Here is a 17,134-nt window from a genome sequence, read left to right as displayed (position 1 = left end):
CACACACACACACACACACACACACACACACACACACACACACACACACACACACTCACACACACACACACACACACACACACACACACACACACACACACACTCACACACACACACACACACACACACTCACACACACTCACACACACACTCACACACACTCACACACTTACACACACACACACACACACACACACACACACACACACACACACACACACACTCACACATACTTACACACACACACACACACACACCGCTAGACGCTCACACACTCTCCCCACGCTGTGACAGTAGGCAGAGGCGTGGAGAAGGGCAGGGCCTGTGTGTCATCCTCCCAGCTCATTGGCCCAGGGCTCCTCCCTGCGCTCCCAGCTGGGCTGTATTTGAGCTCTCAGACACACTTGCACACTCACTCACACACTCAAACACTCCAGCCTAAAAGAGCCGACTGCAGCTGCTCAGCTCCCACACTCCCACACTGACAGAACGAGAGCGTCCTGCCGACCCGAACCCCTCCCGGCCCCCCACAGCCCCTGCGCCCCACCCCATGGACGACTCGCTCAGAGGACCCTGCTGCCCGCTTGCCTTTTCCTAGCTTTTTGGTGTTTTTTTTTTTTTTTTTGGTTTGTTTCTTCTCGTGGAATTTAAAAAAAGCCTTTTCCGCTCTGTGATGAGGCTCGGGCTGACCTGACTTTCCGACAAGTTCCGAGAGGCACTGCCACAGCGAGCCGAGAGCGCCCCGCTCCTCCCGCCAAGCAGCCGAAACCTCAGCCCGCGCCTCGCCGGGACCTTCGGCCCGCTCCTGGGGACGGATGGGGTCGGACGCGCGGGACCTGAACACCCTGCTCCCTGGGGGGGGCGGGAGCTGCGCCCTGCCCGTCAGCAGCGCCCCCCAGTGGGGGCCCCCGGTGCTGGACTTCCACCCGGGCTCCCCCTACGGCGCGCTGCCCTCGCACTCCTTCATCAAGCAGGAGCCGGGCTGGAGCCCCGCCGACCCCCACGAGGACCCGCACTGCGGCCTCAGCGCCTTCACCGTGCACTTCTCCGGCCAGTTCACCGGCACGGGCGCCTGCCGCTACGGCGCGTTCGGGGCCCCCCCGCCCAGCCAGGCCCCCCCCACCCAGCCCCGCATGTTCGCCAACGGACCCTACCTGCCAAACTGTATGGAGAACCAACCCACCTCCAGGAGCCAGGGTAAGATCAGACCACTGCACTATAGTGAATTACAGCCCTAAATCTGTGTACTGTATTACAGCCCTGTATCACTGCTGTATACTGTATTACAGCCCTGTATCACTGCCGTATACTGTATTACAGCCCTGTATCACTGCCGTATACTGTATTACAGCCCTGTATCACTGCCGTATACAGTATTACAGCCCTGTATCACTGCCGTATACAGTATTACAGCCCTGTATCACTGCTGTATACAGTATTACAGCCCTGTATCACTGCTGTATACAGTATTACAGCCCTGTATCACTGCCGTATACTGTATTACAGCCCTGTATCACTGCCGTATACTGTATTACAGCCCTGTATCACTGCCGTATACTGTATTACAGCCCTGTATCACTGCCGTATACTGTATTACAGCCCTGTATCACTGCCGTATACAGTATTACAGCCCTGTATCACTGCTGTATACAGTATTACAGCCCTGTATCACTGCTGTATACAGTATTACAGCCCTGTATCACTACTGTATACTGTATTACGGCCCTGTATCACTGCTGTATACAGTATTACAGCCCTGTATCACTGCTGTATACAGTATTACGGCCCTGTAGCACTGCTGTATACTGTATTACAGCCCTGTATCACGGCTGTATACTGTATTACAGCCCTGTATCACTGCTGTATACTGTATTACAGCCCTGTATCACGGCCGTATACTGTATTACAGCCCTGTATCACTGCCGTATACTGTATTACAGCCCTGTATCACTGCCGTATACTGTATTACAGCCCTGTATCACTGCCGTATACTGTATTACAGCCCTGTATCACTGCCGTATACTGTATTACAGCCCTGTATCACTGCTGTATACTGTATTACAGCCCTGTATCACATATATTACTGTGGAACCCTTTGATTCCATAGTGGAACCCTATTTAGTTCAAGGGTTCTTTGGGAGCTTTCACACTTCACACATGTGGTAGAGGGCTCCATAAAGAACTGAAAATGGTTCCTCTATAGAGACAAACCAGAGAACCTGTACTACAGCTGCACTCTGCTACAGACCAACACTCCCAAAACAGATGTGTCAATGTGTCATTTTATAACACACCTCCGCGTCTAGTAAAGGACAACACATTTTGTGTTACTTTCAACAGTTTGTGTCAAAACATCTCCTTTTGTAACACATAAATATATTTGCTGCACAAAAGTAGTAACTTTGACCCAAAATGTGATGAAAGTAACATCACAAAAGGTGTGCGGGATATTACGAAATCCCTTTTGAGAGTGTAGATCACTGGATGATTGTAGACTTGCTAGCAGCTAGTGTACAGTGGGACATGGGCTTTTAGAAGTGCCCAAGGAACCAAGGTATACTGTGGCCTGTACCCCTCTCAGGGCTTTATCATATCATACTCTCATACTCTCGGAGCAAGCGTGATTTCACCAATTAGTTCTACCTCCTGGCCGTAGAATTCTGCTAATTTCGCAAATACAGGAAATTGGAGCTAAAAATACTGAGGAGGACTTTTTTGTGTCACAAAAGATTACTTTCTGAACCGGGATTTTCCACCTCTATTAACTATTAACTATTAACATGTATGGTAATACAATGCTTGCATATGTGTGTGTTAGTGTGCATCCTTGGTCCTGACAATTCAGTTCAATTCAATTTAATTTGTATAGCGCTTTCTACAATGCAAGATTGTCACAAAGCAGCTTTACTTTTGGTCTAAAATAGTGCTTATGAGGGATGTGTTTACCTGGGATGTGTTTAATTAAGAATTTAATTTAATTTAATGCATCACACATTTTAATGAAGTATCGAAAGTGAAACCTAGAAAACCTGAAAAGTTTATTCATATTATGTGCACATGTTATGAATGTTACAGCAATACTTATATTATGATATTTGGATGTAATAACAATCGACAAAATGTGTTTTTTGGGAAAATAATTTTAAGGTACAGTGCATCATGACATGTTCAAATCAGCTAAATGCTTGTTCTTTTTTACAGTTGATAAATGATAGATAAAAAGGCAAACCTTGAACCTTAAATTTTGTCTAAAATCGTGAACTTAAACTCTTCAACTATGACCTTATTGGATTGTTTTATTCAGTAATTGTTCTTAAATGTGAGTACAGTGCAGTATGTATAATAGTCATTTTTAATTTTGAAATAACACAGACAAAATATAATGCAGTTATGCATGCTTGTTATAGAGGAATCTGTTGAGATTTTTGACTTCACAAACAACACTTTGTGCAGCAAATATAATTGATATCCCGCTATTAAAAAGTGTTATGTGACAGAGAAGCCACGTAATTGAAATTGGACACAATTGATTTAAAATGACATCCCTTTCAGAGTGTAAAGATACTCATTGATACTCCAAAAAAATCGAATTGTTATTTCAATTGTATGAAAGCACATGACTGAAACTCACACTGCTGGTTTGGGTGATTCAGTTCAGACTGACTGATTACTGTAGGCAGACCGGGCGTGTAAATCTTATAATAACATGCCGTTTGGGTTATTCATAATGGTGTACTTTTAGAATGATTGCATACCACTGTCACCTATGTTTTATTCATATATTATTTATATATTTTCAGAGGGCTTTATATTATACATGTTATCAGCTTGGTGTTGAATCAACATTTTACCCCTATTGGACTCAAATATACTTCGTTAAGATGAAGGATGTTCCAGTTAGATTTCACACTTTATTGAGAAACTGCCTGGTGTTTCTCTGACCGATGTTTCTCTAATGAATTCCAGACAGTAGAATTTCCTGCTACTGTTAAATATATTCGTTTGAAAAATATATATTATTATTGAAGAGGATATTATATTCATCGTTTTAAATATTCTATTTATTTTGGTGGTAGACCCGTGAGTAATCACTGACTTGAACGTGCGTATGAGCGTTTGAAATAATGAAAGGCGTATTTTGTGTTCGGGCATGTTTCAGTTGGGCAGTCAAGGTTGGAGTAGCAAAAAGAGCCACCGGTTCATTAAAGCGCCAGGGCGTGGGAATAATGTTACCTTGGACGGTGATTGCATTTTGGCACAGTTTCGTAAGAACCAAGCGTCCAAAACCAATGGTCTTCCGTTAAATCTTGTGCCGTGCCTCCCCAACTCTGTGGGGCCCAGGCCAGACAAGCGCGTCCCCCACCTCTCCAATTACCTTCAGCACATTTTACTCAATCTCGTGCTGCTGATAGCGCCTTCATTAAAGGAATCTCCCTTCTAACTCCAGCGTCCTTATCGCATTCCTTCGCTGCTGGACGGAAAACACCGGAAAACACCGGAAAACGCGGCCAGAGCTCAGTCCCGTCGGCGATGCGCGGTGAAGGTCACCCCGGGTCCGCGGCGTGCACGGACGAAAGGCCGTGCGCAAGTTTGTTTGAAAAAAAAAACGCGGGTAAGGGGACTGTTTGAGGGAGATAAAAAAATATTGTTTCGTGAGTTTATGGGCTGATAAGGTGATCGGGCCAGCTCATGAGTCAGAGAACACTTTCAGTTTCATTGTGTCACGCCTGCCCATTGGCTGAAATGTGGAAATAAGCCACTGAACTCGAATGGTAGGAGATACGTTCAAAGGATAGCTGAATTTAAATGGTTTATTTCCATTACTATCTACTACTTCTCAGAGTCCTGTCTTTATAAAAATGGCCATACTTTGGGATTGTTTCCCAGGTGGAAGAAAGCTCTCTTTGTCACCTTGTTAATCTGTGGTTTAAAATTTAGATTCTAAAATTCCACCCAGGCTTGTCACAGGCTTGGTTCCATTGATTAATTCCAGAAGGCAGCTCCCTTGTGCAACACCAAATAATATGTGAGGGGGGAGAGATGGAGAGAAAGGGAAAAGGGAGCCAGTTTGCATAGCCATTTCCCTCTAGGGTCTTTCAGTGCACTTATCCCTGGTTATGGGTATGCACTTTGTTGTACGTCGCTCTGGATAAGAGCGTCTGCCAAATGCCAATAATGTAATGTAATGTAATGTAATGTATTAATATTCTCCACATTGTTTTATTTTGTATCCAGCAGTACCCGTCAACATTTCAACTAAATGTAGCCAAAGGTTTTCATTAATTTGGTTAAAGTTCAGTGTGAAAAATATTCAGTGTGAAAATGTGATTTTACGAAAATATAATTTTGAGTAACTGGTTTCATTGTTTAAATTTAAACTTTTTCCTTTACGCAAGAAACAACCCTCGCTTATGGTTCAGGTGAAATTCAGCAAACCTGTACTCCACTCCCAGTTAATGTGGGATATTAAAAAAATGATACATTAGAGATCATTTCAAGGCCACACTAATTAAAGAGGCGTTTAAAAGGAAACAATCATTGAAATAACGGAATATTGTTTCTTCGTATGATACAATCATCTTAACAAAGGAAATTGTATGTGATGCCATAACAGTAATTGAAGCCTGACAGTTGTTAATATACAGCAGATCAAAAGTTCATATATTGTATATTTTGCCAAATGATGATTAGGTTCATTAATTGCCTAATTAATTTAAGGGTAAATGAAGAGGTCGTTCATTTTAGGGACGTCGCCTCGCCTGCCCGCTTCTCCACGGCGAGGGCGCAGGCCTCAGCGAGTGAAAAATGGGGTCCGTTACGAGGTCTTTGGCGGGACGGGCGCGTGCTGGGAAAGGGGCTGGCGGTTACCGGGGGCGGCTGATTTATGTGACTGAGCCGGGCCAGGGTCGGGGAGAGGCATGACTCACCCCGGGACGGGTGTCCCGTCGACTGTTTGCGTTGCCCCCTCGCTCCGCGCGGCAGGGGTGGCTGGGGGGTCAGGCAGGGCTGAGATCACAAATACAGTCAGCTCCAGAATTACTGGCACCCCAAATAAGAATAATAATCTGTGTGTTATGTTCAAACATATGGGAGAACTACATACATTTACTTAAATACATTTACTCTCATGTTTCAATGTTTTTTTTTAACGTAATCTCATTTTTTAGGAAAGCCATAGGCATCATAATTATTGCCAATTGTCTCAAAAAGAACCATAAAATGGCACCTTCATACCAACAAACTCTTTGGAAGGGTGTCAGGGAGACAGCCCTCACTGAGCACGATAAACAGACGCCATGACTGGAAGATGATCAGATGAGACCAAAATTGAATGTCTTAGTCATACATGCCATCGACATGGCGGAGAAAGTGGAATGCAAAGAAAAGCGCCTCATACCTACTGTCAAATATGCAGGAGGGTCAGTGATGTTTTGGAGACGTTTTGCTGCCAGTCGTCCAGGGGAACTATATAAGATCAATGGCACAATTAATTCAACAAAGTACCAGGAAATGTTTACCAGAAAATCTGCTTGTCTCTGCTACGGAGCTGTAACTTGGTGGTAGGTAGATTGTCCAGCAGGACACAATGGACATCTCAGTCTCCAGGCTTAAATCCCTTGAAAAAGCTGTGGTCTCAAAGGTCCAGCATGGAGCAATAGTAAAAAAATCCACCCAAATGTGTTCTCTAACCTTATCACAAATTATAGGAAAATACTCACGACTTGTCATCTTTGGCAATACAAAGTATTGAACCAGGGGTATCAAATAATTGTGAATTATTGATTACATTGAATAATTAATAAAACAAACTACTTTACACATGTTGGGAAATAAAGCTTATGTCAATAACTATTATTTTGCAGTATTTTCTGTGTTTATTTATCAAGGGTACCGATAATTCTGGATTATGTTGTAAATAAATTGTGGAAATTGAAAGAAATTAAGTTCTAGAACACTGGGTAAGAAATTAAACTTTGTGACAGATTTATTACGTTTTCTGAAGAGAGATGCATCTTTGTTAAGTCATTTTATCTCTTGCTTTTAATGTAATAAACACCTTTTAAGAATGAATTAATCAGATCATACCAGCATATAACCATGTCTGCATGACCACAATAATATGATAAACATGATTTGCTGGACTGAAATGTGTAATGTACATGCATGATGGGGGTCATCATATGACTCGTGTTTGTAGTTTTTTACTATCATTCTGGCTGCTTGGTATCTATGCTGCTGCTTGATGTGTTATAAAGTTTTTCTGGATAAGAAATTCTGTTAAAAAAATAAGAAACCATTCTACTACTCTAGCTGCTTCTACCAGTTATGAATGTAATACTATTGCTACTGCTACTACAGTGTGCCTCTCGGTCCCCCAGGTTACAGCGCGATGGCGTTTGATAGTGCTCCAAACTACGGCCACACCCCCAGCCACCACTCCACCCAGTTCCCCAACCACTCCTTCAAGCACGAGGACACCCTGCCTCAGCAGACCAACATGGGTAACAGCCATCATGATCTCCTCTGTGTACTGCACACTGTGTGTGTGTGTGTGTGTGTGTACTGCACACTGTGTGTGTGTGTGTGTGTGTGTGTGTACTGCACACTGTGTGTGTGTGTGTGTGTGTACTGCACACTGTGTGTGTCTGTGTGTGTGTGTGTGTGTGTACTGCACACTGTGTGTGTGTGTGTGTGTGTGTGTGTACTGCACACTGTGTGTGTGTGTGTGTACTGCACACTGTGTGTGTGTGTACTGCACACTGTGTGTGTGTGTGTGTGTGTGTACTGCACACTGTGTGTGTGTGTCTGTGAGTGTGTACTGCACACTGTGTGTGTGTGTGTGTGTGTGTGTGTGTGTACTGCACACTGTGTGTGTGTGTCTGTGAGTGTGTACTGCACACTGTGTGTGTGTCTGTGTGTGTGTGTGTACTGCACACTGTGTGTGTGTGTGTGTGTGTGTACTGCACACTGTGTGTGTGTGTGCTTCACACTGTACTCCACACTGTGTGTGTGTTTGTGTGTGTATGCGTACTCCACACTGTGTGTGTGTGTGTGCATACTCCCCACTGTGTGTGTGGGTGCATGTGTGTACTCCACACTGTGTGTGCATGTGTGTACTCCACACTGTGTGCGTGTGTGTGCGTACTCCCCACTGTGTGTGTGTGTGTGTGTGTGTACTCTCCACTGTGTGTGTGCGTGTGTGTGTGTGTGTGTGTGTGGGTGCGTGTGTGTGTGTGCATGTGCGTGTATGTGTGAGTGTGTGTGTATGTGTGTGTGTGTGTATGTGTGTGTGTGTGTGTGTGTGTGTATGTGTGTACTCCCCACTGTGTCATTTCAATTATTTGTATAGCACTTTTCACAGGAGACTGTCCCAAAGTCTCTTTACAGAGTACAGAAGGGAAGAAAAAGTAGAAATATCAGCCCAGAGCCCAAAGCTTCCGAATAAAATATAAGGTGAACAACTCCCTTATCGGGAGAAAACCCCACAAACGGTGGGAAGAAAAAAACTCCCTGATGGGAAGAACTCTCAGGAGGTACTTGACTATAGGGGGATGCCCACCCTCTGCTGGCCTATTGGTTGTGATGGTAACATTTAATGTATTAAACTAGCAGGTAAACTAGTTTAGTCCACATGGATGGATGTAGGTTATACAGCTTGGAGGGGAGGGGATAAGTCTCCAGGGTGAGTGGAAGCGTGCGCTTAACCAGGGGAGGAGCAGTGTGTGTGTGTGTGTGTGTGTGTGTGTGTGTGTGTGTGAGTGTGTGTATGAGTGTGTATGCGTGTGTGTGTGTGTGTGTGTGTGTGTGTGTGTGTGTGAGAGAGAGTGTGTGTGTGTGTGTGTGTGTGTGTGTGTGTTTGTCTGTGAGTAAGGGTGTTTGTACTCAAGGAAAGGAGAGTGTATATGTGCATGAGAGAGTATGCATGCCTGGCTGTCTGTATGTGTCTGTATATTTGTCTATTTATGCCTGCATGTGTGTGTACAAGTGTGTATATATGCTTGTGTGTGCATTTGTACTATGTGAGCATGTGCAAAACACCCAGCGTTTTCACCAGAGGAAAATTCACTCTACTGCCATCACACCAAGGTTAAGTGTTACACTGAGTGTTTCTGAGTCAACGACAATAAATAAGAATCGGCTTTCTTTCTTTACTTTAGGGGGGCTTTCCCCCCACCCCCCCAGAGTCAGTGTGTTAGACGTCAGAGAGCAACAGCGCGCATTTGCTGTTAATTTTGCCACCGTAAATTACGCATTTGCTTCTGGAAACGATAACTGGGGGAAACAGCGATATGAGAGGCTTTTGGAATGTTCAGAACTGCCAGGGGAACTATTCCCAACATTCGCCCGGCGGCAATACTTCATTTGCGCTTTAAAGCCAAAGCGAGAGAGTTGACTTTCCGTGGCTTCAAAGAAGACCCTGTTGTTTATCTAACCGTTGTGCATGTGCGCGGTTGCACTCTCTCTGCTCCTTTGAGATCTCTCTTCTTTAACTTTCCTAATTGTTTTTTTTCTCTGAAGTAAATCAGCTGTAGTTCTTCAAGTTAGCTTTATGGACTTTTCGGTCATAAAGTAATGTGTTCAGGCTTGGGTCCTGCTGAACGGATTGCTGCTCTCAGTTTGTTTGATCTTTTTTTATGTAAACCGGAGTGATTAAGAACCGGTGACACGCCGCGTTAAATTCTGAAGGCAGGCCCTACATAAAACTCTATTGCATCGCACAAATTCCCAGTCGCGTATCAACCAATAATATGGAAGTGAGTCTCTCCAAAGCACTAGGCAATTAATTCGATGTCCTGGATCTGTTAACCAATCAGATGCCGTTGCTACACTGACATAGCACTGTACTGCGGGGACACTCAGTCTTACCTGGAAAGGGCCGGCGTAGGCGCAAGCTTTTTTTCTCTCCATCCAAGCAGTTACACACCTGACTACTGATCAAGGTCCTTGACCAACGCTCTAATGGTTGATTATTAGAATAAGGTGTAACTGCTTGGATTGAAAAAAAGCCTGCACCCTCACTGAAAGATTGAGTATTCCTGCTCGACTCAGGGGTGGGCTTAAGCAACATTTTCATATGAGAAGACGATATGAAGAATACGTGTTTCTGACGTGTTTCTCTTTGCAGGAGAGCAGCAGTACCCTGTCCCACCTCCAGTCTATGGCTGCCACACCCCATCAGACAGCTGTGCAGGGAGCCAGGCACTGCTCCTGAGGAACCCCTACAACAGGTACCCTACTCTATGCCCCCCAGAAATAGGCACCCCAAAACACCCCCACCTACACCTTACCCCCTACAGCAGGCACCCCAAAACACCCCAACCTTCACCTTACCCCCCAGACACCAGGCACCCCAAAACACCCCAACCTACACCTTACCTCCTACAACAGGCACCCCATGTAATGCTAGTAGATTACTGTGATGTAATGCTGGTAGATTATTGTGATGCAATGCTGGTAGATTATTGTGATGCAATGCTGGTAGATTATTGTGATGTAATGCTGGTAGATTACTGTGATGCAATGCCGGTAGATTATTGTGATGCAATGCTGGTAGATTACTGTGATGTAATGCTTGTACATTATTGTGATGTAATGCTGGTAGATTATTGTGATGCAATGCTGGTAGATTATTGTGATGCAATGCTGGTAGATTATTGTGATGCAATGCTGGTAGATTACTGTGATGTAATGCTGGTAGATTACTGTGATGTAATGCTGGTAGATTATTGTGATGCAATGCTGGTAGATTACTGTGCAGTGATGCTGGTAGATTACTGTGATGTAATGCTGGTAGATTACTGTGATGTAATGCTGGTAGATTATTGTGATGCAATGCTGGTAGATTATTGTGATGTAATGCTGGTAGATTACTGTGATGTAATGCTGGTAGATTACTGTGCAGTGATGCTGGTAGATTATTGTGATGTAATGCTGGTAGATTACTATGCAGTGATGCTGGTAGATTATTGGTCTAAAGTCATGTTGTAATTCCTTTCGGAAATATCTATAGTTCATTTGCATTTTCTTCATTTCCAGATCAAAAGGTCTGACGGTCTATGAAATTTATTAAATTGTTTGTTAATTCTTTACAATACCTTATGACATTTGCACATTTCTTTGTATATGAAAAAAAAAATGGTTATCATTACATTTTCATAGTCTGAAAACATTCTCTGTACATTTAAAAAGCAAATTGCTATGGCTAAGTGGTTAGCAACCTGTCACACAACAACATCATGCACAGGGCTGTATCTGGTTGCATTTTCCGTTACTATATACATGCGTTGCCCATGGCTATTACTCGTTTGTGTAATAAATTATATGTTTTCCTACTTTCTACACTTGTGTATATTTCTGTAGGTATCGTTATTCTAGTTATTGTTCGTGTTCTCGTGATTAATTCCTTAAGTTATTAAAATCATTGCTTTACATTTCTTTCCTGGCTAACGGTAACTTTGTCTAACCTAGGAACCCTTCTCACAGACCTGATATGTGAAGTATGTATGACATGGAATGTGCTGTTAGCTTTCAGCAGCAAAATAATTATTTTGGTTGGAAAGCGGCATCAGAATTAAGTGGACCCTGTGATGCTAAAGAGAGAACGTATAAAAACATTGAAGTATTAAACGCCAGCTTAAATCGCAGACTACGATAGAGACGGTTATGTAGAAACCCCATTAATTTTTCCTACAGACAGATTGTCATTTGATGTGAAAATGCATATATGGGAAAAGGTTTTGCTCTGGGTTACATCTGACTTCCAAGTCTTATTGTGAAGTAACACTAGTAGATTACTGTGATATAATGCTGGTAAATTACTGTGATGTAATGGCAATAGATTATCGTGATACTGGTAGATTACTGTGATGTAATGCTGCTAGATCATTGTGAAACATTTCTAGTTGATTATTGCGAAGTGATTTTGGTAGATTACTGTGATAAAATGCTGGTAGATTACTGTGATGTAATGATGCTAGATTACTGTAATGTAATGCTGGTAAATTGTCGTGAAGTGATAGTGGTAGATTACTGTGATGTAATGCTGTTAGATTACTGTGATGAGATTCTGTTAGATTACTGTGATGAGGTTCTGTTAGATTACTGTGAAGTGATTCTGGTAGATTACTGTGATGAAATGATGCTAGATTACTTTATATAATGCTGGTAAATTGTTGTGAGGTGATGCTGGTAGAGTAAGTCATGCTGGTATTACACAAAGGTTCCTTACTGTGGCCTTTTACTTTTGAATGATAAAAACATACTGTGTAAATGATTGACTGGTGGATCCTCCTCTCCCCATCTGCCATGCTTCTGCCACATACATACTGTATGTAACTGATGTGGATTAAAACTGACATTTCATGTTTGTTGATGATAAGATCCAGGCTATTAAGCATTTCCCGCAACCTCAAAATGTGAAATGTGAGCTACAGTACTGTGCAAAAGTTTTAGGCAGGTGTGAAAAAATGCTGTAAAGTAAGAATGCTTTCAGAAATAGAAATGTTAGCAGTTAATACAAAATGCAAAGTGAGTGAACAGAAGAAAAATCGAAATCAAATCAATATTTGGTGTAACTACCCTTTGCCTTCAAACCATTTCTGCAAATGGAGTTGGGGATTTGGTTAGAATGAATGGTCTCCTCAGTGCTGAGAAGTACGGGCAGATACTTATCCATCATGCAGTACCACCAGGGAGGCATCTGATTGGCCCCAACTTTATTCTGCAGCAGGACAATGACCCCAAACGTACAGCCAGTGTCATTAAGAACTATCTTCAGCGTAAAGAAGAACAAGGAGTCCTGGAAGTGATGGTATGGCCCCCACAGAGCCCTGATCTCAACATCATCGAGTGTGTCTGGGATTACATGAAGAACTGTGGCTAGTTCTTCAAGATGTCAAGATGTTTGGAACAACCTACCCACCGAGTTCATTCAGAAACTGTGTGCAAGTGTACCTAGAAGAATTGATTGCAAATTTGATTTGATTTAGATTTTACTTCTGTTCATTCACTTCTTCTGTTCATGCATTTTGTTAAACTATTAACATTTCTGTTTTTGAAAGCATTCTTACTTTATAGCATGTAAAAAATTATGGTTGTTTTTTTGCCAGGCTTGTCCTCTGTTTTTGCACCATTACATATGTTGCTCAGGTAACATGCTAAATGGGATTGGGGACCAAAGCATGCGTCTGCTTTTGCAGAAGCGAGACTGCATTCATCCAAACTACTGGTGGATTATGATCCCAGGAGGTCAACGTGTGATGGTTTTAACATGTGACACCTCCCTTTATGGAACAAGTGCTGTGCTGTCCCATAAAATGGATGAGAGGGGTGAAACATAAGAAATCCAGTCAGATTGGTGCATGTGAACAATGGTCCTTTGCTGTGGTTAGTTTATTTACTTGACACTGAAACTTCAACTCTGAGCATGAGCGACAGACAGCCTGGCCTGCACGGCAGAGATAATCAAACCCAGCCCTAGTGCTACTCAAACCCAGCCCGAGACACCTGTTGTGTTACTCAAACCCAGCCCTAGACCCTGTAGAGCTATTCAAACCCAGGCTTGGGCTACTCAAACCCAGCCCTACACACCTGCAGTGCTACTCAAACCCAGCCCTTGTGCTACTCAAACCCAGCCCTAGTGCCACTCAAACCCAGCCCGAGACACCTGTTGTGTTACTCAAACCCAGCCCTAGACCCTGTAGAGCTATTCAAACCCAGGCTTGGGCTACTCAAACCCAGCCCTACACACCTGCAGTGCTACTCAAACCCAGCCCTAGAGGCCTGCAGTGCTACTCAAACCCAGCCCTAGACACCTGTAATGCTACTCAAACCCAGCCCTAGTCACCTGTTGAGCTACTCAAGCCCAGCTCTAGACCCTGTAGTGCTACTCAAACCCAGCTCTAGACCCTGTAGTGCTACTCAAACCCAGCTCTAGACACCTGCATTGCTACTCAAACTCAGCTCTAGACCCTATAGAGCTACTCAAACCCAGCTCTAGACCATGTAGTGCTACTCAAGCCCAGCCCTAGACACCTGCAGTGCTACTCAAACCCAGCCCTAGACACCTGTAGTGGTACTCAAACCCAGCTCTAGACCCTGTAGTGCTACTCAAACCCAGCTCTAGACACCTGTAGTGGTACTCAAACTCAGCTCTAGACCTTATAGAGCTACTCAAACCCAGCTCTAGACCCTGTAGTGCTACTCAAACCCAGCCCTAGACACCTGCAGTGCTACTCAAACCCAGCCCTAGTGCTACTCAGACCCAGCCCTAGACACCTATAGTGCTACTCAAACCCAGCTCAAGACAACTGTTGTGCTACTCAAACCCAGCTCTAGACCCTGTCGTGCTACTCAAACCCAGCCCTAGACACCTGTAGTGCTACTCAAACCCAGCTCTAGACTCTGTAGTGCTACTCAAACCCAGGTCTAGACCCTGTAGTGCTACTCAAACCCAGCTCTAGGCCCTGTAGCTCTACTCAAACCCAGCCCTAGACACCTGTTGTGCTACTCAAACCCAGCCTCTAGACCTTGTAGTGCTGCTCAAACCCAGCCCTAGACACCTGTAGTGCTACTCAAACCCAGCTCTAGACCCTGTAGTGCTACTGAAACCCAGCTCAAGACCCTGTAGCTCTACTCAAACCCAGCCCTAGACACCTGTTGTGCTACTCAAACCCAGCTCTAGACCCTGTAGCTCTACTCAAACCCAGCCCTAGACACCTGTTGTGCTACTCAAACCCAGCTCTAGACACCTGTAGTGCTACTCAAACCCAGCCCTAGACACCTGTAGTGCGACTCAAACCCAGCTCTAGACACCTGTAGTGCTTCTCAAACCAAGCTCTAGACCCTGTATTGCTACTCAAACCCAGCCCTAGACACCTGTAGTGCTACTCAAACCCAGCTCTAGACACCTGTAGTGCTTCTCAAACCCAGCTCTAGACCCTGTATTGCTACTCAAACCCAGCTCTAGACCCTGTAATGCTACTCAAACCCAGCTCTAGACCCTTTAGTGCGACTCAAATCCAGCCTCTAGACCTTGTAGTGCTACTCAAACCCAGTCCTAGACACCTGTAGTGCTACTGAAACCCAGGTCAAGACCCTGTAGCTCTACTCAAACCCAGCCCTAGGCACCTGTTGTGCTACTCAAACCCAGCTCTAGACACCTGTAGTGCTACTGAAACCCAGCTCTAGACCCTGTAGCTCTACTCAAACCCAGCCCTAGACACCTGTTGTGCTACTCAAACCAAGCTCTAGACCCTGTAGCTCTACTCAAACCCAGCCCTAGGCACCTGTTGTGCTACTCAAACCCAGCTCTAGACACTTGTAGTGCTACTCAAACCCAGCCATAGACACCTGAAGTGCTACTCAAACCTAGCTCTAGACCCTGTAGTGCAACTCAAACCGAGCCCTAGACACCTGTACTGCTACTCAAACCCAGCCCTAGACACCTGTACTGCTACTCAAACCCAGCCCTAGACACCTGTTGTGCTACTCAAGCCCAGCTCTAGACCCTGTAGCTCTACTCAAACCCAGCCCTAGACACCTGTTGTGCTACTCAAACCCAGTCATAGACCCTGTAGTGCTACTCAAACCCAGCTCTAGTGCTACTCAAACCCAGCCCTAGACACCTGTACTGCTACTCAAACCCAGCCCTAGACACCTGTAGTGCTACTCAAACCTAGCTCTAGACCCTGTAGTGCAACTCAAACCGAGCCCTAGACACCTGTACTGCTACTCAAACCCAGCCCTAGACACCTGTACTGCTACTCAAACCCAGCTCGAGACACCTGTAGTGCTACTCAAACCCAGCTCTAGACCCTGTAGCTCTACTCAAACCCAGCCCTACACACCTGTAGTTCTATTCAAACCCAGCCCTAGACACCTGTAGTGCGACTCAAACCCAGCCCTAGTCACCTGTAGTTCTATTCAAACCCAGCCCTACACACCTGTAGTTCTATTCAAACCCAGCTCTAGACACCTGAAGTGTTACTCAGACCCAGCCCGAGACACCTGTAGTGCTACTCAAATCCAGCTCTAGACACCTGTAGTGCAACTAAAACCCAGCTCTAGACCCTCTAGTGCTATTCAAAACCCAGCTCTAGACCCTTTAGTGCTACTCAAACCCAGCTCTAGACCTTGTAGTGCTACTCAAACCCAGCTCTAGACCCTGTAGTGCAAATCAAACCCAGCTCTAGACCCTGTAGTGCTACTCAAATCCAGCTCTAGACACCTGTAGTGCAACTAAAACCCAGCTCTAGACCCTCTAGTGCTACTCAAACCGAGCCCTAGACACCTGTAGTGCTACTCAAACCCAGCTCTAGACCCTGTAGTTCTATTCAAACCCAGCCCTACAGACCTGTAGTGCTACTCAAACCCAGCCCTAGTCACCTGTAGTGCTACTCAAACCCAGCCCTAGACCCTGTAGCGCTACTCAAACCCAGCTCTAGACCCTATAGAGCTACTCAAACCCAGCCCTAGTGTTACTCAGACCCAGCCTGAGACACCTGTAATGCTACTCAAATCCAGCTCTAGACACCTGTAGTGCAACTAAAACCCAGCTCTAGACCCTCTAGTGCTACTCAAACCCAGCCCTAGACACCTGTAGTGCTACTCAAACCCAGCTCTAGACCCTTTAGTGCTACTCAAACCCAGCTCTAGACCTTGTAGTGCTACTCAAACCCAGCTCTAGACCCTGTAGTGCAAATCAAACCCAGCTCTAGACCCTGTAGTGCTACTCAAACCCAGCCCGAGTGCTAATCAAACCCAGTCCTAGACACCAATAGTGCAACTCAAACCCAGCCCTAGACACCTGTAGCGCTACTCAAACCCAGCTGTAGACCCTGTAATGCTACTCAAACCCAGCTCTAGACCCTGTAGTTCTATTCAAACCCAGCTCTAGACCCTGTAGTTCTATTCAAACCCAGCCCTAGACACCTGTAGTGCTACTCAAACCCAGCCATAGACACCTGAACTGCTACTCAAACCCAGCCCTAGTCACCTGTAGTGCTACTCAAACCCAGCCCTAGACCCTGTAGCGCTACTCAAACCCAGCTCTAGACCCTATAGAGCTACTCAAACCCAGCCCTAGTGTTACTCAGACCCAGCCTGAGACACCTGTAATGCTACTCAAATCCAG

The 17,134-nt window shown here is 44.8% G+C and overlaps 1 protein-coding gene across 6 annotated transcripts in view; it reads left to right on the top strand.

Moving 5' to 3' along the window:
- Positions 1-809: 809 nt before the first annotated feature.
- Positions 810-17,134, top strand: part of wt1a (WT1 transcription factor a) — a 47,583-nt gene continuing 31,258 nt past the window's right edge. For 3 of the 6 annotated variants that reach the window (XM_061221615.1, XM_061221613.1, XM_061221614.1), the window contains exons 1-3: positions 810-1,197; positions 7,380-7,502; positions 10,127-10,229. In XM_061221615.1, the coding sequence (XP_061077599.1) occupies positions 816-1,197; positions 7,380-7,502; positions 10,127-10,229 (608 nt within the window). In that variant the 5' untranslated portion in view covers positions 810-815. The remainder of the gene's footprint in view (positions 1,198-7,379; positions 7,503-10,126; positions 10,230-17,134) is intronic. The other 3 variants (XM_061221612.1, XM_061221610.1, XM_061221617.1) reach the window with 2 other exon arrangements.

Source organism: Conger conger, chromosome 15 (assembly GCF_963514075.1).
Source record: "Conger conger chromosome 15, fConCon1.1, whole genome shotgun sequence".
In the NCBI taxonomy this organism is placed as follows: Eukaryota; Metazoa; Chordata; class Actinopteri; order Anguilliformes; family Congridae; genus Conger; species Conger conger.
The sequence above is the reverse complement of the archived record's forward strand: the minus strand, read 5'-3'. Positions and strand labels throughout refer to the sequence as shown.